This window comes from Ascaphus truei, chromosome 5 (genome assembly GCF_040206685.1).
Source record: "Ascaphus truei isolate aAscTru1 chromosome 5, aAscTru1.hap1, whole genome shotgun sequence".
In the NCBI taxonomy this organism is placed as follows: domain Eukaryota; kingdom Metazoa; phylum Chordata; class Amphibia; order Anura; family Ascaphidae; genus Ascaphus; species Ascaphus truei.
Window position 1 is genome coordinate 132,579,042 of NC_134487.1, and position 14,508 is coordinate 132,593,549.

Genomic DNA, 14,508 nt, shown 5'->3' on the forward strand with positions numbered 1-14,508 from the left:
TATCACAGTATTATTTTTTGGCGCCACACTTTTTTGTTTTTATATATATATATATATATATATATATATATATATATATATAGAACCATCCGTGCTCCATTAGGTCTGCCAATATTGCATAGAATATACATCAGAGAAGAATTGCTCTATAATTGGTGACTTTTTGATTCCCAGCTGTCATTAGCCATATGGACTGGCACCAACCATTATTATACTCAGTGTTTATCCTCTATTTTGTCTCCTCGCTCTATCTGTTCCACAGATTTATATATGTCACTTGCTTAATGCTGCTTATGATTATTTTATACTGAACATTGATTGCTTTTCAATCACACCGGTCTAACATTAGTCTTTAAGACTACTCTAGTTATTATATAATAAAATCCACTCAATATTTTATATACGGAACTGGTGCTTCTTTTTGTTTTGTTATATAGATATAATATATATATATATATATATATCACCACATACTGTACCTCTGAATCTTCTACAGTCAGAGCTCTTTCTGGCTTCTCGTCATCTGTACATTTCGGCTCAAGAATTCTCTCTTTCAGGTCCAGCTCAGACATTATTTCTAGAATTCTCTGGTTTCTTTCCTTCATGCGTGAAACTTCTTGCTCTTTCTGTCTGCACACCACCTCAAAGTCTTTGTTAAAACCTTTCTTGACATTGTGAATGATGTCCTGTGTTAACACAAATGTATTTCTTGTTTAAAAAAAAAAAAAAAAAAAAAGAGAGGGAGACCAAAACAAGCAATGTTTGTTTCTAGAGCAACAGGGCAATAAAATGTACCGTTTATACTAAGTGTATTGAAATCAGAAATATGTTATTAAAAAATACCCACAATGATCTATTAAACAGTGTTCCGCCTTAGCGCTCATTGAGACCCATTCACTCGAATCGATTGTAACCTTTAGTGTCCCTACTGACATTCACAGACGTGACAACGGCTGGTGTGCTAATGGACCCTATGATGTGCAGTGAATGACATGTCTTTTTTTGCAGTCCAATGGAGATGTCAACAATTGTGATTGGAAAGGAAGATGAAAATATCCTCTCCTGTTCCTGACATACAGTAGGGGGTTGGATGGGTGGATTGCGACCAGGTGATCGCTATGCAAGCGATTACATGTTTGTGGTGTCAGAATGGCAATCAGGTGCCGTGGGCAGTCTGACACCAAAAAGCTTAATACCGTTTGGTAAATCATGGCTTCAATGCATTATGATCATGCAATGTATTTATCAGAAAAAATGACTATGCACTGTCTTGGGTATATAGATGCATATGACCTGATGTGTAAATACAAGGTTAAAGAGAGCTTTTAATGTCTTAGTCCAGTTTAAGCAAACTGTACTTGTCGGATGTATTAATCAAAATAATTCCAATTCATCATAATCATATTTACACTATTGGAACAATGTCACACAACGTTTTTTTTTTTTTTTTTTAGAAAAGCAGCATTCAACTAGCAACTAATGCTCACTTGCAGCAATATGATCTGATTAATCTTCTCCTCTCTTGTATGGATTTCAAGCTGGCTATATAGGTTGGAGGTATCTCCACCGTACTGATCACTCAGACTCCCAATCAGTGATGCCATATCTCCAGGCGTCACAGCTTCCTCTTCCTCTTCCTCCTCCTCTTCTGATCCAACTTTTGCCTGAAACTCAACAATCTCTTTTCGAGCCTAAAATGTAAGTAACAAAGTTTATTATGGATTACTATGAAGTTCTTTGCAGAAAAAAAGCAGAGAAGACCTTACCTGTTACAACACTGTTCTATTCCATGAACAAGCTTGAAGGTCAGATTTATGAACAGATAACTGCAGATAATTGTAGTGTCCCGCTTATTAGTCACCTGACTTGGGAACTGAGAGAGAGCCTCAGTAATGCCTGAGACATTTCTCTAATATTTTTACATGGAATGGAGCACAAAGGTTTACCAAAGGAAGATCATTGAAAAATGTTAATTTAGCACCCTTTGTTGTTGTTGTTATTATTAAAATAGATTGTAAGCTCCACGGGGCAGGGACCTGCGCTTGCAAAATGTCTCTGTAAAGCGCTGCGTACAACTAGCAGCGCTATACAAGAACATGCTATTATTATTATTATTATCAACCTATTCACTAATGGCATATTGCCATCACTAAGTTAGAGAAAAGAGGCTTTTTATCACTCAATAATTTGGCTATATTTTATAACATAGTGCATGTAAGTGAGCGTAAATTAGTAATTATCTCAAAATTACTTATTCACATGCTTACGGAATTCTGATACTCTCCAATGCTGCCAGTTTTTATCACCTACCACCGGCTGACATAAGGCCTATATTTCACTATTTTTATAATGTTTATTATATACAGTGAAGATATGCCAATTGTGATAGGTGTTAAAAATTGGCGTTGGTATTTTTTTTGTCAGTAGCCGGATATTGGAAAGCATTAGAATTTTGTGAGAATAATATACATTATATACATAGTCAAGATAACATTAGGCAACCCGGGTTAGGTAATAAAAAACAAAATACCTTACAGTACTTAAACATTTGATTACATTTGATCATATTAACCCCTCAGTAGCCCAAGCTAGGCGAGATCTACACAGGAATAATAGAGTCCCATGGTTACTAGGTGTCTAAGGGGGTGTCATGTTATTTAGTATTAGTGATGTTAGTGTAGGGACTATATTCACTCCTTAGGTGCCAGCTAGCCATTGGTTTACCATGCGTAACTGGCCAATTGTGCAAGTTAGGGCTTAATATTGTAAAATATTGTTTAAACATTTTTCCTGATGTTTAATTATGTTTATTGTTGGGGGGGGGGTGTGTGTTTAATTTAAACTTTTTTTGGTGCTTCAGTGGCCTGCATGACACTCATTTACAATGCGTTAATAGCCCCTCTGGCATCGAAGCAGTTAAATTACTTTGCTGGCAAATGGCACTGTACTTATTATTATTACACTACCCCAGTGTTTTTCAACTGGGGTTGCCTGGGCATCCCTAAAGGGATCCTTGCAAGTTTTAGGTCATTTGAAAATGGTACCAAATACAGAAGAATTTACAATGCATTTAATCTCAGGCGCACTATTAGAGAGGGGTGGGGTTCCTTACAATGCACCTGATTTTAGTCGCGCTATTAGAGAAGGTTGGGGTTCCTTACAATTCATCTGATATCAGACGCGCTATTAGAGAGGGGAGGGGTCCTTACAATGCATCTGATCTCAGACGCACTATTAGAGAGGGTTGGGGTTCTGCAGAATTTCACAATATAATTACAGGGTTCCTTAACCAAAAAAGGTTAAAAAAAACCACTGCTCTACTCTATGGTAGAAAAGTGTGGAATTTAAATACAGAGTTTTGGTGTTAATTGAAACTGTGGAAGTAATGAAGATTTGTGGCAGTGAAACCTATGCATGCAAATTATGTCTGTAACGCACGGCGATCATGCATATATAATTATTAATGAATTGCTCTGTAAATAAGCAAAAATTATGCACGCAATTTTTTCCTAATGCCACATATTATCACAAATATACCTGTCCTTTGTGAATCTAGACCAATGTTGTAAAAGGTTAAGTCTACCCTACGTTCTGGGCATAAATAAAAAAAATATAACATTTATTATTTTACTGTACTTTAAGATCAGCTGATTCAATCTTCTTGATCTTTAGCACTCTAGCAAAATCTTCCAGTTCCTTAGCGGTTTGCTCTTTCAAAGGGTAGTTCTTGACTGCATGTCCTGTGTGAAAGGCCTTGAATAATATAACATTAGTCAACATTGGTATAACAAAATAGAATGTAAGTATCTCCAAACACTAGTCATCAGTACAGGGAAATTCATTGTAGCTGTAAAAAGTAATTATACTTGCTTAGTTTTGACAATTTTAGTTTGGTTGTTCAGCATTTAAACCAAACTCCAATGTTACAACTGTAATCAACAAACACACAATTACATTGCATTGTGGTGCTAAGGCAGAAGTTGGAAAATGGGCAAAATGGGAAATTTACTACCCATGGAGACTGTGATGGCAGAAACTAGATATCTTTAAGAAAAATGTAGACCTGTTTTTAGGAAGGAAAGGTACACAGAAGGATATGGCGAATAAGTTAAACACAGGAAGGTTTGTTATCCAGAGAGAAATCTGATGGCCATTTCTGGAGACAAGAAGGATTTTTTACCTTATGAGATACCGTTGGCCAATGTATGATTGGGGTATTTTGTTAGCTTTCCGTGGATCTATGTAAATACACATATAGGATGAGTATCCCACCCAATTAGAATTTAACAAAGGTTGAACTCCATAGAGATGTGTATTTTTTCAAACTAATTTACTGTGTTATTATGTTACATAATAAAAGTAAACAATTATTTAGAGTAGCAAAAGTTTAATAGGCCCCAGATATATAATGAGGCATTGTATTTGTGTTTCAGGTCTAGAGGACTTCCTAGTTCCCATCTTGTAAACAAAGAAGGGGGGTACTTTTTCCCATCTGGTACACATTGTACAGATTAACATTCATTTACCCCAACAGCGCGTCCTTTCACAGTCATCGCGTCCCAGCATTCCTGTTTGATGATTTTACGTAGGTATTGTTTGGCCAGGTTCTCCAACTCAATCTCTCTTCTCACCTTCCAAAGATCACAAGACAATGCAAGTAGTCATTGTTTAGACAGAATGATACGACATGTTCTCGCAAGACCCACAGACAACCCGTACATAGAACGTTTCCTGCACAAAGTGCCAGTCACAAATAATGGCATAGAAAGCCTTTTCCTTTTATTTTCTTCAAAACAGCTTATCGTCCTGTCCGCGGATCTCTCCATTATGGGAGGAAATCAGAAATTGGATCCAGAGGATTTTTGACCTCACAATACCACCGGACCCTTGGCTGTTCCTTCTGAACAGACCAATGTCGGGCCTTACCAAAGCAAACAATAAACTAATTGCCCACTTTGCAATAGCAACGCGGTGCGAGATTGCAGCATTATGGAAACGCCCCGATATCCCAAGTATCCCAAAGATTCGGAATCGCATGTGGTTTATATGCCAGATGGAAAAGTTGACGAGTTAAGTTAACGACACTGGCACCAATTTTCTAAAAGTCTGAACGCCCTGGTTGACACAGACAGATATCCCGGGGATTGAAAGGAACACAATCTGGCTATGATAGGTGTAGGTGCGTTCTCCTTGGGAGGTGACAGCTTGCTTTATGTCATATAAGCAGACCTCGGGACAGCAGTACTGCAGAGTCAACAATATGAGGATGGGGTGGGACAGTAGGAGATCGGTCTTGGCTGACCCATGCATTGAGTTGAAAGTAACACCGCAAATCTTCCACCCCCGCCTCCCCTATCCACCCCCCTTCTCTACTCTTCCCATTCCCCTCCCCCCGCCTTTTTTCCCCCCTTTTGGTTTATTGTTACTATATTATTATTTTTACTATATATTGGTCTGTACTATCGATTACTTAGTTCACAGTGAATCGCCCCGGCTGATTAGGGCTCGAAAAGCTGCGTGATCTCACTTCGTTTGCCTCACTTGTTAATATGCTTATCAATTACACGACGAAATGTTGTATGAAATTGTATGTTGAAATATACGCCTGTAATACCCAATAAAATTTAAGTTACAAAAAACAAAACAGCTTATCAATGTTATTGGTTTTCTTAAAAAGATTTAACCTTCAATTTTCATTTTTAACTTATTTGCAGCCTGTGCAAAAATTAAGAAATTACTATTTTCTTTGGGTCAAATGTAATTCTAGTCTTATCTGGTTATTACTTTTTTTCCTGTGTGTATCTTTGGCAGGATAATTAATTGAAACACACTGGCACTGAGTTTGGAGCAGTTGAACCTGGTTAAATTCCCGGTGTTGACTCCTTGTGACCTTGGGCAAGTCACTTTATCTCCCTGTGCCTCATGCACCAAAAACATAGATTATAAGCTCTACAGGGCAGGGTACTGTGTCTGCAAAATGTCTCTGTGAAGCGCTACGTAAAAACTAGAAGCGCTATACAAGAACAAGCAATTATTATTATTAAAATCACCTACATTTAACTTCTTAAATATACTGTACTACTGCCATTAGTTCACTGTAGTCGTCTCATTTAGTTTACAAAACAATCAAGACGTAAATTTATTTTTTTTCCTGCGACTCCAGCAAAGGTGAAGCCGCAGCAGCTGCAGCGAGAAGCGACCGCGCAGTTCAGGATTTCTACGGTTCTTTTAATTGCAGCCAGGATAGTTAGCGGGGCTACATCTGTACTACTTAACTGATTCTATTATGAAAATAATTATCCTTAGAATGAAAATGTCCCTTTTCTTGGTTTGTCTCGGGTGGGTTCCTGAAAAGCTGACACCCTGCCTATTGTACGCAACCTTCACTAAGTTGTTCCCTGCTCCAGTCGTTGGTCACTGTCTGCCAGAGAGGCAAGAGAAAGAGAAGGGAGAGGGTGGCACTTTGTTTTTGGAAGGGAGTGGCAGCCCCTTTACAACACATAAAAACATCACACAAAAGGGAGGCGCTAAATGTTCTTATGTTTACAGTGGTTTCAAGTTTACAAACTCCTTTTTGAAAAATGTGAATAGTTGTCGGATATTGAAGAGGGCTTCAATTAACAATACTTAACCACTTAAGAGTTAGAAGGTACTACACCAAAATGGTATGCTAAATGTCTTCCTCAGTGCTGATTTGTTAATTTATACCTGTACTTGTTTAGAAAAAGTAAAACCTATTTTTTTTTTTAAAGAAATCATTCTTTTAAACTAGTCCTATAATGAATATAATTGAAATGATGACACTAACAAGCATAAACAATCATCTTGCTCGTCATCTTGAATAATGCGCTTCCCACCAATTAATATAATTGACGATGATTTCATTTGCAACTTTTCTTAAACTCGCTAATTATTATTGTACTGTTTTCAAACCACCTTTCAGCATGGCTTTCTTTTGCCGATTTGTCATTTTTGTTTTAAGGATTAGCTTACTCTTGCCACTTCTTGCTCACTCTCTGCTCGCAGTCTCTGCTGCTCCTCTGTATCCAGGTTAAACTCCTGCTGGTCCAGTTTTTCAATGTCAGGTAATAATTCATTTTCTCGCATCATCACTTGAATCTACAGTTAGACATAGAAGTGTATATATATATATTATCTCAAAAACACTACAATTTACCCCATTAAACAATCTAACTGTCATCCTATCTCCTGCCTTTTAACATCTGGAAGGCTTGTATCTCTTTGCATGCTCTTTTTCCTCATCTCCTATTTGACCCTCTCCAATCAGGTTTTTGCACTGCTCACTCAACTGAAACGGCACTCACCAATAGCGCATTGCCAAATCCCAAGGACATAACTCACTTTCCATTTGATTTGACTTGCCTGCTGCCTTTGATACTGTTGATTACCCACTTTTTCTTCACACTCTCCACTCCCTTGGTGTTCAGGACAAAGCCCTTTTCTGGCTTTCTTCCTACCTCTCATTGTTCCTTTAGTGTATTTATTGCAAATTAATTTATTTTTCTGTTGATCTTTTGGTTACCTGAAAACTTGGTTCTGAGACTTCTCCTCTTTTCTTTCTATACACTCTGCCTTGGTTAATTTATTAACTCATTTGGCTTCAAGTATCACATGTATGCAGATGACACACACCTGTATCTATCAACACTGAACCTCACATCTGCAGTATATTCCCAGGTCTCACAACAAGAGGAGGATGTCATTTTTTGTCGAATTTGAATCTGCCCGTATTGGCTGGTTCATTTGGCCCGGTGATTTCTGTGAATCAGTCCCAAAAAGGATATATGTAATGGGGGCTTAAAATATCCCCATTTTTGTGTGTTTAAAAAAAAATAGGTTTAGAGCAGGGGGTTTCCTGAGCTGAACCCGGGTATCTTTCTTCAGTTTAAATGTCCTGGTCATGTGAGCCAATAGGAAGCCGTGACTGGGACACTTAAACTGCAGAGAGATACCGGCAGCAAATACAGGTGTGTATCTCTGGAAGCATGGGGTCCCCGGAACTGAAATTAACAGGGTTCAGCTCCAGAGACCCCAAGCTCCTGTCTTTCCTATGTATATATTGGCCATTATAAACATAGACAAGATAAGATAAAACAACCTGAAATATATGGTAACCTAGTAATTAAAATACAGTACAGTACATATTAACCCCTAGTAGCCCACGGGTAAACTAGATTTTTCATGTTTTTTTAAATTGTAATATTTATTGGCCATCAGGCTAGGATTTTTATTTTGTTTGTGGTTGCGCATCGGCCCTTTATTGTAATGATCTGTCGGTGTCCCTGACTGAGGATGAGGAGGATGAGCCTTCATCCCGGCAGGGGTAAGTAATACCTGTATTTCTTTATTTGGGGTGTTCATTGATAGCCACATTGGCAATCTAGTCCCCCATTGAGGACTTAAGTAGCCAAAGTGACAAGTATTAATAGGTTTGAAGCAGGGAGTCTCCGGAGCTCAACCCCATTCATTTCACCTGCGGGGAACCTCTGCTACTTGAGATACCGTCAGCACCTACGAATGCGCGTCTCTGCAGTTTAAATGTCCCGGTCACGGCTTCCTCTTGGCCCACGCGACCGAGACATTGAAACTGTAGAGAGATAGCGGCACCCTCTATGGAGGAAAGTATTTCGGCAAGCACGGGGTCCCCACAGCTGAAATGAATGCGTTTCAGCTCCAGAGACCCCCTGCTTAAAAACTATTTAATTTTTTTATACTAAATTAAAAAAAAAAAAAAAGATTTTGAAATCAGTCCGTATATTTTTAAGGCCAAATCCCTGAGCGTTTTGTGGTGGGGGGGGGGGGGGGGGGGGGGGGTGGAGGGGCGGATTTGGCCTAAAATATTCATGAAATTCGGGGGATCGGATTTGGACTGTTCCGCCCATCTCTACTCACTGCAATCTCATCCTTGATAGCAGCTAGACTTTTTAACCTCAATATGTCAGACTGAGCAGCTCATAATCCCACCTAAATCAAACCTCATGGTGCAGTTTTTCATCACAGTCAATAACACTACAATTCATCCAGTTACAGACCATCCTTTAGCTGTCATTTGTTACTATTCTCTTTCATTCTCCCCTCACATTAATGCTATTGCTAAATCTCAGCACATTCTCTGTAACATTCCTAAAATACAACGTTTTCTCCGTTCCTCTCCATTATTGAAATATAAATGAATACCCTTATTCTCTCCAGTCTGAGCTAGTGCAACCACCTCCTCACTGGTCTCCCTGCCTTGTAGTTGTCTACCCTTTATCTATTAAAGTGCTGCTGTGCGAAGAACCTCAGTTGCCCCTCGATCAGTCTCTACTTCCCTCCTCCTGAAATTGCTTTGTTGGCTCCCTAATAAACTCTGCATTAACTATAAAAATGATCTTCTATTTTATGGCTCTCAATTCCTCTGTCTCTCCCTCTATTTCAGCTTTAATCCCTCATTATACCCCTACTCGCTCACTACACTCTATGCAGGCCTGTCTTCTCTCTACCCCTTCCCCCTGTGTGTCACTACAGGTCTCTCCCGCCTAGAACCTTCTCACATGGTGCACCGTACCTCCTAATCTCCCTCTCAAAAAACCAAGCACTTGCTCTCTCAAACTTCAAAACTCAGCCACTATTCACTAAACTACACTGTAACCAATGCACTTACATGTACTCCTACTGTTTCTGTTAGTCTCCCACAACCCAATTAGATTGTAAGCTCTTTGGGGCAGGGACTCCTTTCACCCAATGTTACATTTATGACTTTATGCACTTATTTCATTTCTATTATTATTATATTTCCTGTATTGTAATGTTTGTAAAAAAATTGTAAAGAGATGTATACCTGGCAAGCTCTCTAAAAATAAAAATGCATACATAAAATATTCTCAAATATAGGATATGTAGAAGGAAACGAGCGCATCACTGAATCAAAAATAGATAGGACAACTCCAGATGTAGTAAAATTGTGTTTATTGCACAATCAGCTTAGCAATGAAGGTGTAGGAAACACACCAACATGTTTCATCCAACAGGACTTTCTCAAATATACACTGGCTGTATTTTGCTTTAGAAATGATTAGTTTCACTGTATGTGCCTTGTTAGTACAGTATGTGATTTCTAAAACCCCTGGAGGATCAATGTAAACATGGTGTTGTACATCTTCTGACATTGTACTGTACGTGGCTTTAAAAGTATTGACACATGAACAGTATTGGGCCTAATAAGGTAATCAGATTAAGAGGAAGTTTATCAATATGTACTTTAAACATAGGAAGCAGAGGAGCAAACATCAATGTCACAATCATATCGACTAAGAGGTTCAGAGCCAGAATTACTAAGCAGTGCTAAGTCATAAAGCACTTTATAGGTCGGATGTGGCTATAATTCTCTCTCGTCATTGACTGAGGGAATGCTTAAAGTCAATAACCGCACTTTGGTGAATAAACTGGAATATGCATTGTTTGGAATCATCACACCTGTGGGGTCTGTAAGTGATTTGGGAAATGGTTATGTAATAACATTTCAGTAGTTGCAGCTAGTTGACACACATGGCATAATAACATCGATCAATTTCTGTCTCGTCATTTTTCTCCTTATTTTGTGCACCAATAATAACTAGTTTTAACCTATTTGATGTAGCCACTAACAGTTAAAACCCATTTCAATGATGCTATGCACAGGTTTAATGAGCTCCAGTGGATCCTGGAGCTGGAAAGCCTGGTCGAATTATATAAACAGCTCTGTGTTTGGACTTGTATACCTACATTGCCAGAGTCTGAAGTAATAAAACATCGTTTGAAAGACTAAAGTAAAAAGAATGCGTTCCCAGCTCTCCCGAGTAATCTAGAGAAACGTCAATTATTGAAAAAAAAGGAAAGTCTATTTTGATATAATCGTCAATAGAGAAAAGATTCCACATGAATCATTACAAAAAAAATCCGTAATAGTCAAAAAGATATACCATATTTATAAAGAGTTCCCATCATCCAATGGAAAAAACGAAATGCCACAGATAAAGAGATTTAAAAAAAGGGTGTGTGCGCCAAGCACGCGCATTTGAAGTGAACCTTCTTTGTTTTTTGTCACTGTTTTGTCACAGAAATTGTATTTGTTATGGTGCTGTTTTTAATTCAATGAAAGAGATTTGAGAGTATAATTAATTTTATCTGTTTTTTTTGTGTTGAAATTTCTATGCTATCACTTGGAATACATGATATAATTGATATGATAACTAAAGTAAGATACATATATTTTGGATTGTAAAGTATATAAATGCCGTCACTCTCAAAAATCTTTAATTCAATGTAAATCATAAAAATCTAAATATAATTTCAGTGACAAAACGCAAAGAAGTTTGACTTTGAAAGCGCGTACTCGGCACACACCCTGTTTGTTTTAATATATAATCATTACAGTTACTATATTATATAAATCTATTTACAATTCATATGTTATATGTTTAAACACTTTGCATCTTTTTCTCTTCTGGGTTTTTTATGATAAATGAGAGATTTGTAAGATTTTTGCTATGTGCACTTGTATATTTATACTCACTGGGAATTCCTTTAATAAGTGTTTCTTTTGTTTATTTGTTTGTTTGTGTATGTGTACACAAACCACAGTGGGCGTGTGTGGTTTTTCTTTTTTTTCTCTGCTCTGCGCATCCACGTGGCGCCGTCCGCCTCAGCGCATGCGCGAGGAGGAACACGTCACTTCTGTTACACACTTCCATCACCATGAAGGAGATTTGTAGGTACCACCAAAGAAGTTTCACTTCAAAAACTAAGAGCTCCACAGGGCAAGTATATCTCTATCTAAAAACACAGAATATGAATATGCACAAAACTAGCACTGATAGCAGAATGTCGTCAACAACCTATGTTCCATAAAGTGTGAGCTCTTAGGTATGATATGGTAATTAAAGACAGAGGCACAGGGGGTAGTAATAACTAGTAATGATTAATTAAATACTTGTCATAAACTTCAAAACCAAAGAAATAGGGGCAAATAAAGGCAGAAAACGTTCCTCTCTCCAACATCAAGGGGGGGCCAACTTTTTTGAGCCAAAGAGGCTCTTCTTCTGGCCATTTCCCACCAACCCAAGCATTGGTGGTACTTTCCTTGTAGAGGAGTATATAAATACCAATAAACCCTTAACCAAGGGTCTGAGAAATGACAAAGACCTTTTGTGTAAATCATGTCTGAATCCAACACAATTAGCATAGAGCAGAAGACTCCCATGATGATACTCGCAGGTGTAGAATGTTCAAAGCGTGTTCAAAGCGATGTCCTCCTTGTGCATGTATGTATGTACAGTATGTACATCTTTACTTATATAGCGCTATTAATGTATGAGTCAGTGTGCCACTTTGTTATAGTTTGGAAAACTTTCCTGAAAATGCCTCTGCAGTAGTAGCACCTCTATTACGTAGTTCTGTGACATTAAAAAAATATCCCAGGAGTTTCATATCTTTTACTCTTGGATGTTATCGCTTGCTATTCAGCCAAATTCTTCTCATAAGGTTTTTGCATGATATTAATTATTTTGCTATTTAAGCTGTGATCTGGCATGGGAGATGTATTTCTAATCATGTTTTTTCTAATTGGAACCAGGGTTCCAAATATGTGGGGGAAATAATGCCAATCTGTATTTTTGGTGGGATTGCACCTTTAAAACAGCACAACAACACTTAAAGCTGCAGTTCAGGCTTCTTTTTTTTTTTTTTAGTTTTTTTTTTACTTCAATAGTTTCATGTGGGCAATCTCTACTTACTTAAAGAACTGCATAGCTGCCAGTCAATTCGTTCTCCGTGTATTGATCGGCGAAATTTGGCGACATCTTTAAATATGGGGAATGTATTTCCTCTGCTTCTGTCACTCAGTGGAAGCTACTTCTGGTTCAATAAGACCATCTACCACCAGATACAAGGTACTGCTATGGGCACGAAATGTGCCCCTACATACGCAAACCTGTATCTGGGCTGGTGGGAATCAGAGGTAGTGTTTTCTGAGGAACTTGAGTATCTTACCAAACATGTGGAACTGTGGCTTCGATTTATTGATGATGTGCTAATAGTGTGGCGGGGGTCGGAGGCTATGCTCAAACAATTTATTGAGATCCTTAACATCAATGACCTCAACTTACGCCTAACCCTAGAGTATAGTTTTGAGAAAATTTGCTTTCTCGACTTATCAATCTCCAAAGGTAATAATGGCCTACTGGAGACCACGATCTACCGCAAAAGCACTGCCACAAATAGCATCCTGTTGGCCAGTAGCCATCACCCTAAGCCTCTGATTGAAGGGATACCAGTGGGTCAGTTCCTCAGATTAAGGAGGAACTGCAGTGATGACAAGGATTTTGAACTACAGGCAATTGACATGAAGAACCGCTTTACAGCAAGAGGCTATGGCCAAAAAAACTATAAAGAAGGCCTATAAATGAGCTAAGTATAAATCAAGATCTGAGTTGGTTAACAGCAACCCCATCAAAACAGATCTGAAAATAGTAAGATTTATAGGCACTTTCAATAAACAATGGAAAGTTGCTAAGGAAGTTTTACAGAAACATTGGCATATTCTAAGGGCTGATGAGGACCTACGTGACTCTACCTCCCTATCCCTCCATGGTGAGCAGACGGGCCAGAAATTTGAAAGACTATCTGGTCCATAGCCACCATACTGGGGGGGATAGGTACCAAGAGCTACATGGCTACCACGACGTGTAGAGGGTTCTTTCCAATGTCAAAAATGCAAAGCCTGTCAACACATCACTGTGTCTAAAACTTTCAGTAACTTCAGCAACTCTAAAGAATATCAGATACGGGAGTTCATAAACTGTAACACCACAGGAGTGATCTATATGGTTGTCTGTACATGTGGCAAAAAAATATGTGGGCAAGACACGCCGTCAATTCAAAATACGCATATTAGAACACATAGGATCTATACGTAACAAACTGGACACCCCTGTTGCTAACCATGCCAATAGGTGCCAAAATGGGGACCTGAAGGCGATAAGCTTCATTGGAATAGATCATTTCCCCCCTGGAATCAGACGGGGTGATTGGGATACTGAACTTTTAAAAAGAGAATCCAGATGGATTTATACCTTGGGAACATTGAGTCCATCAGGACTCAATGAGGGGTTTGTTTTTAGCCCCTTCATCTGAATCTCCCTTTGAAGTATGTCTGCATCAAAACACCATCTTTACCTATCTTAGACTACAATTTACCATACTGTAGTATCTACCTTGGACCTCTGCTTACATAATGCCTGGGAACTTAATATACTAAGGATTTCCAGAGTGTGCATTTTAATTTATGGTTGACAACTTATATCAACTAGGGATTGTTCAAATCAGGGCTATCCCTACATATGTCACCATAGTGACTAATCATCACAGATACATTAAATGAATATACCTTGATTATGTGTTAACTCCAACTATGTGAGCTACTGTATTACTCAACAACTCACTATTACATTTATTCTGCCACTGATACTC

The 14,508-nt window shown here is 38.4% G+C and overlaps 1 protein-coding gene across 1 annotated transcript in view; it reads right to left on the reverse strand.

The window, feature by feature from the left end:
- The window catches only part of CFAP43 (cilia and flagella associated protein 43), a 127,229-nt gene that overhangs the window by 21,560 nt on the left and 91,161 nt on the right, over nucleotides 1-14,508 (reverse strand). The window contains exons 20-24 of the mRNA XM_075600874.1: nucleotides 6,994-7,119; nucleotides 4,527-4,631; nucleotides 3,637-3,753; nucleotides 1,488-1,691; nucleotides 480-686 (exon numbers count right to left, since the gene is read on the reverse strand). Of these exons, the coding sequence (XP_075456989.1) occupies nucleotides 480-686; nucleotides 1,488-1,691; nucleotides 3,637-3,753; nucleotides 4,527-4,631; nucleotides 6,994-7,119 (759 nt within the window). The remainder of the gene's footprint in view (nucleotides 1-479; nucleotides 687-1,487; nucleotides 1,692-3,636; nucleotides 3,754-4,526; nucleotides 4,632-6,993; nucleotides 7,120-14,508) is intronic.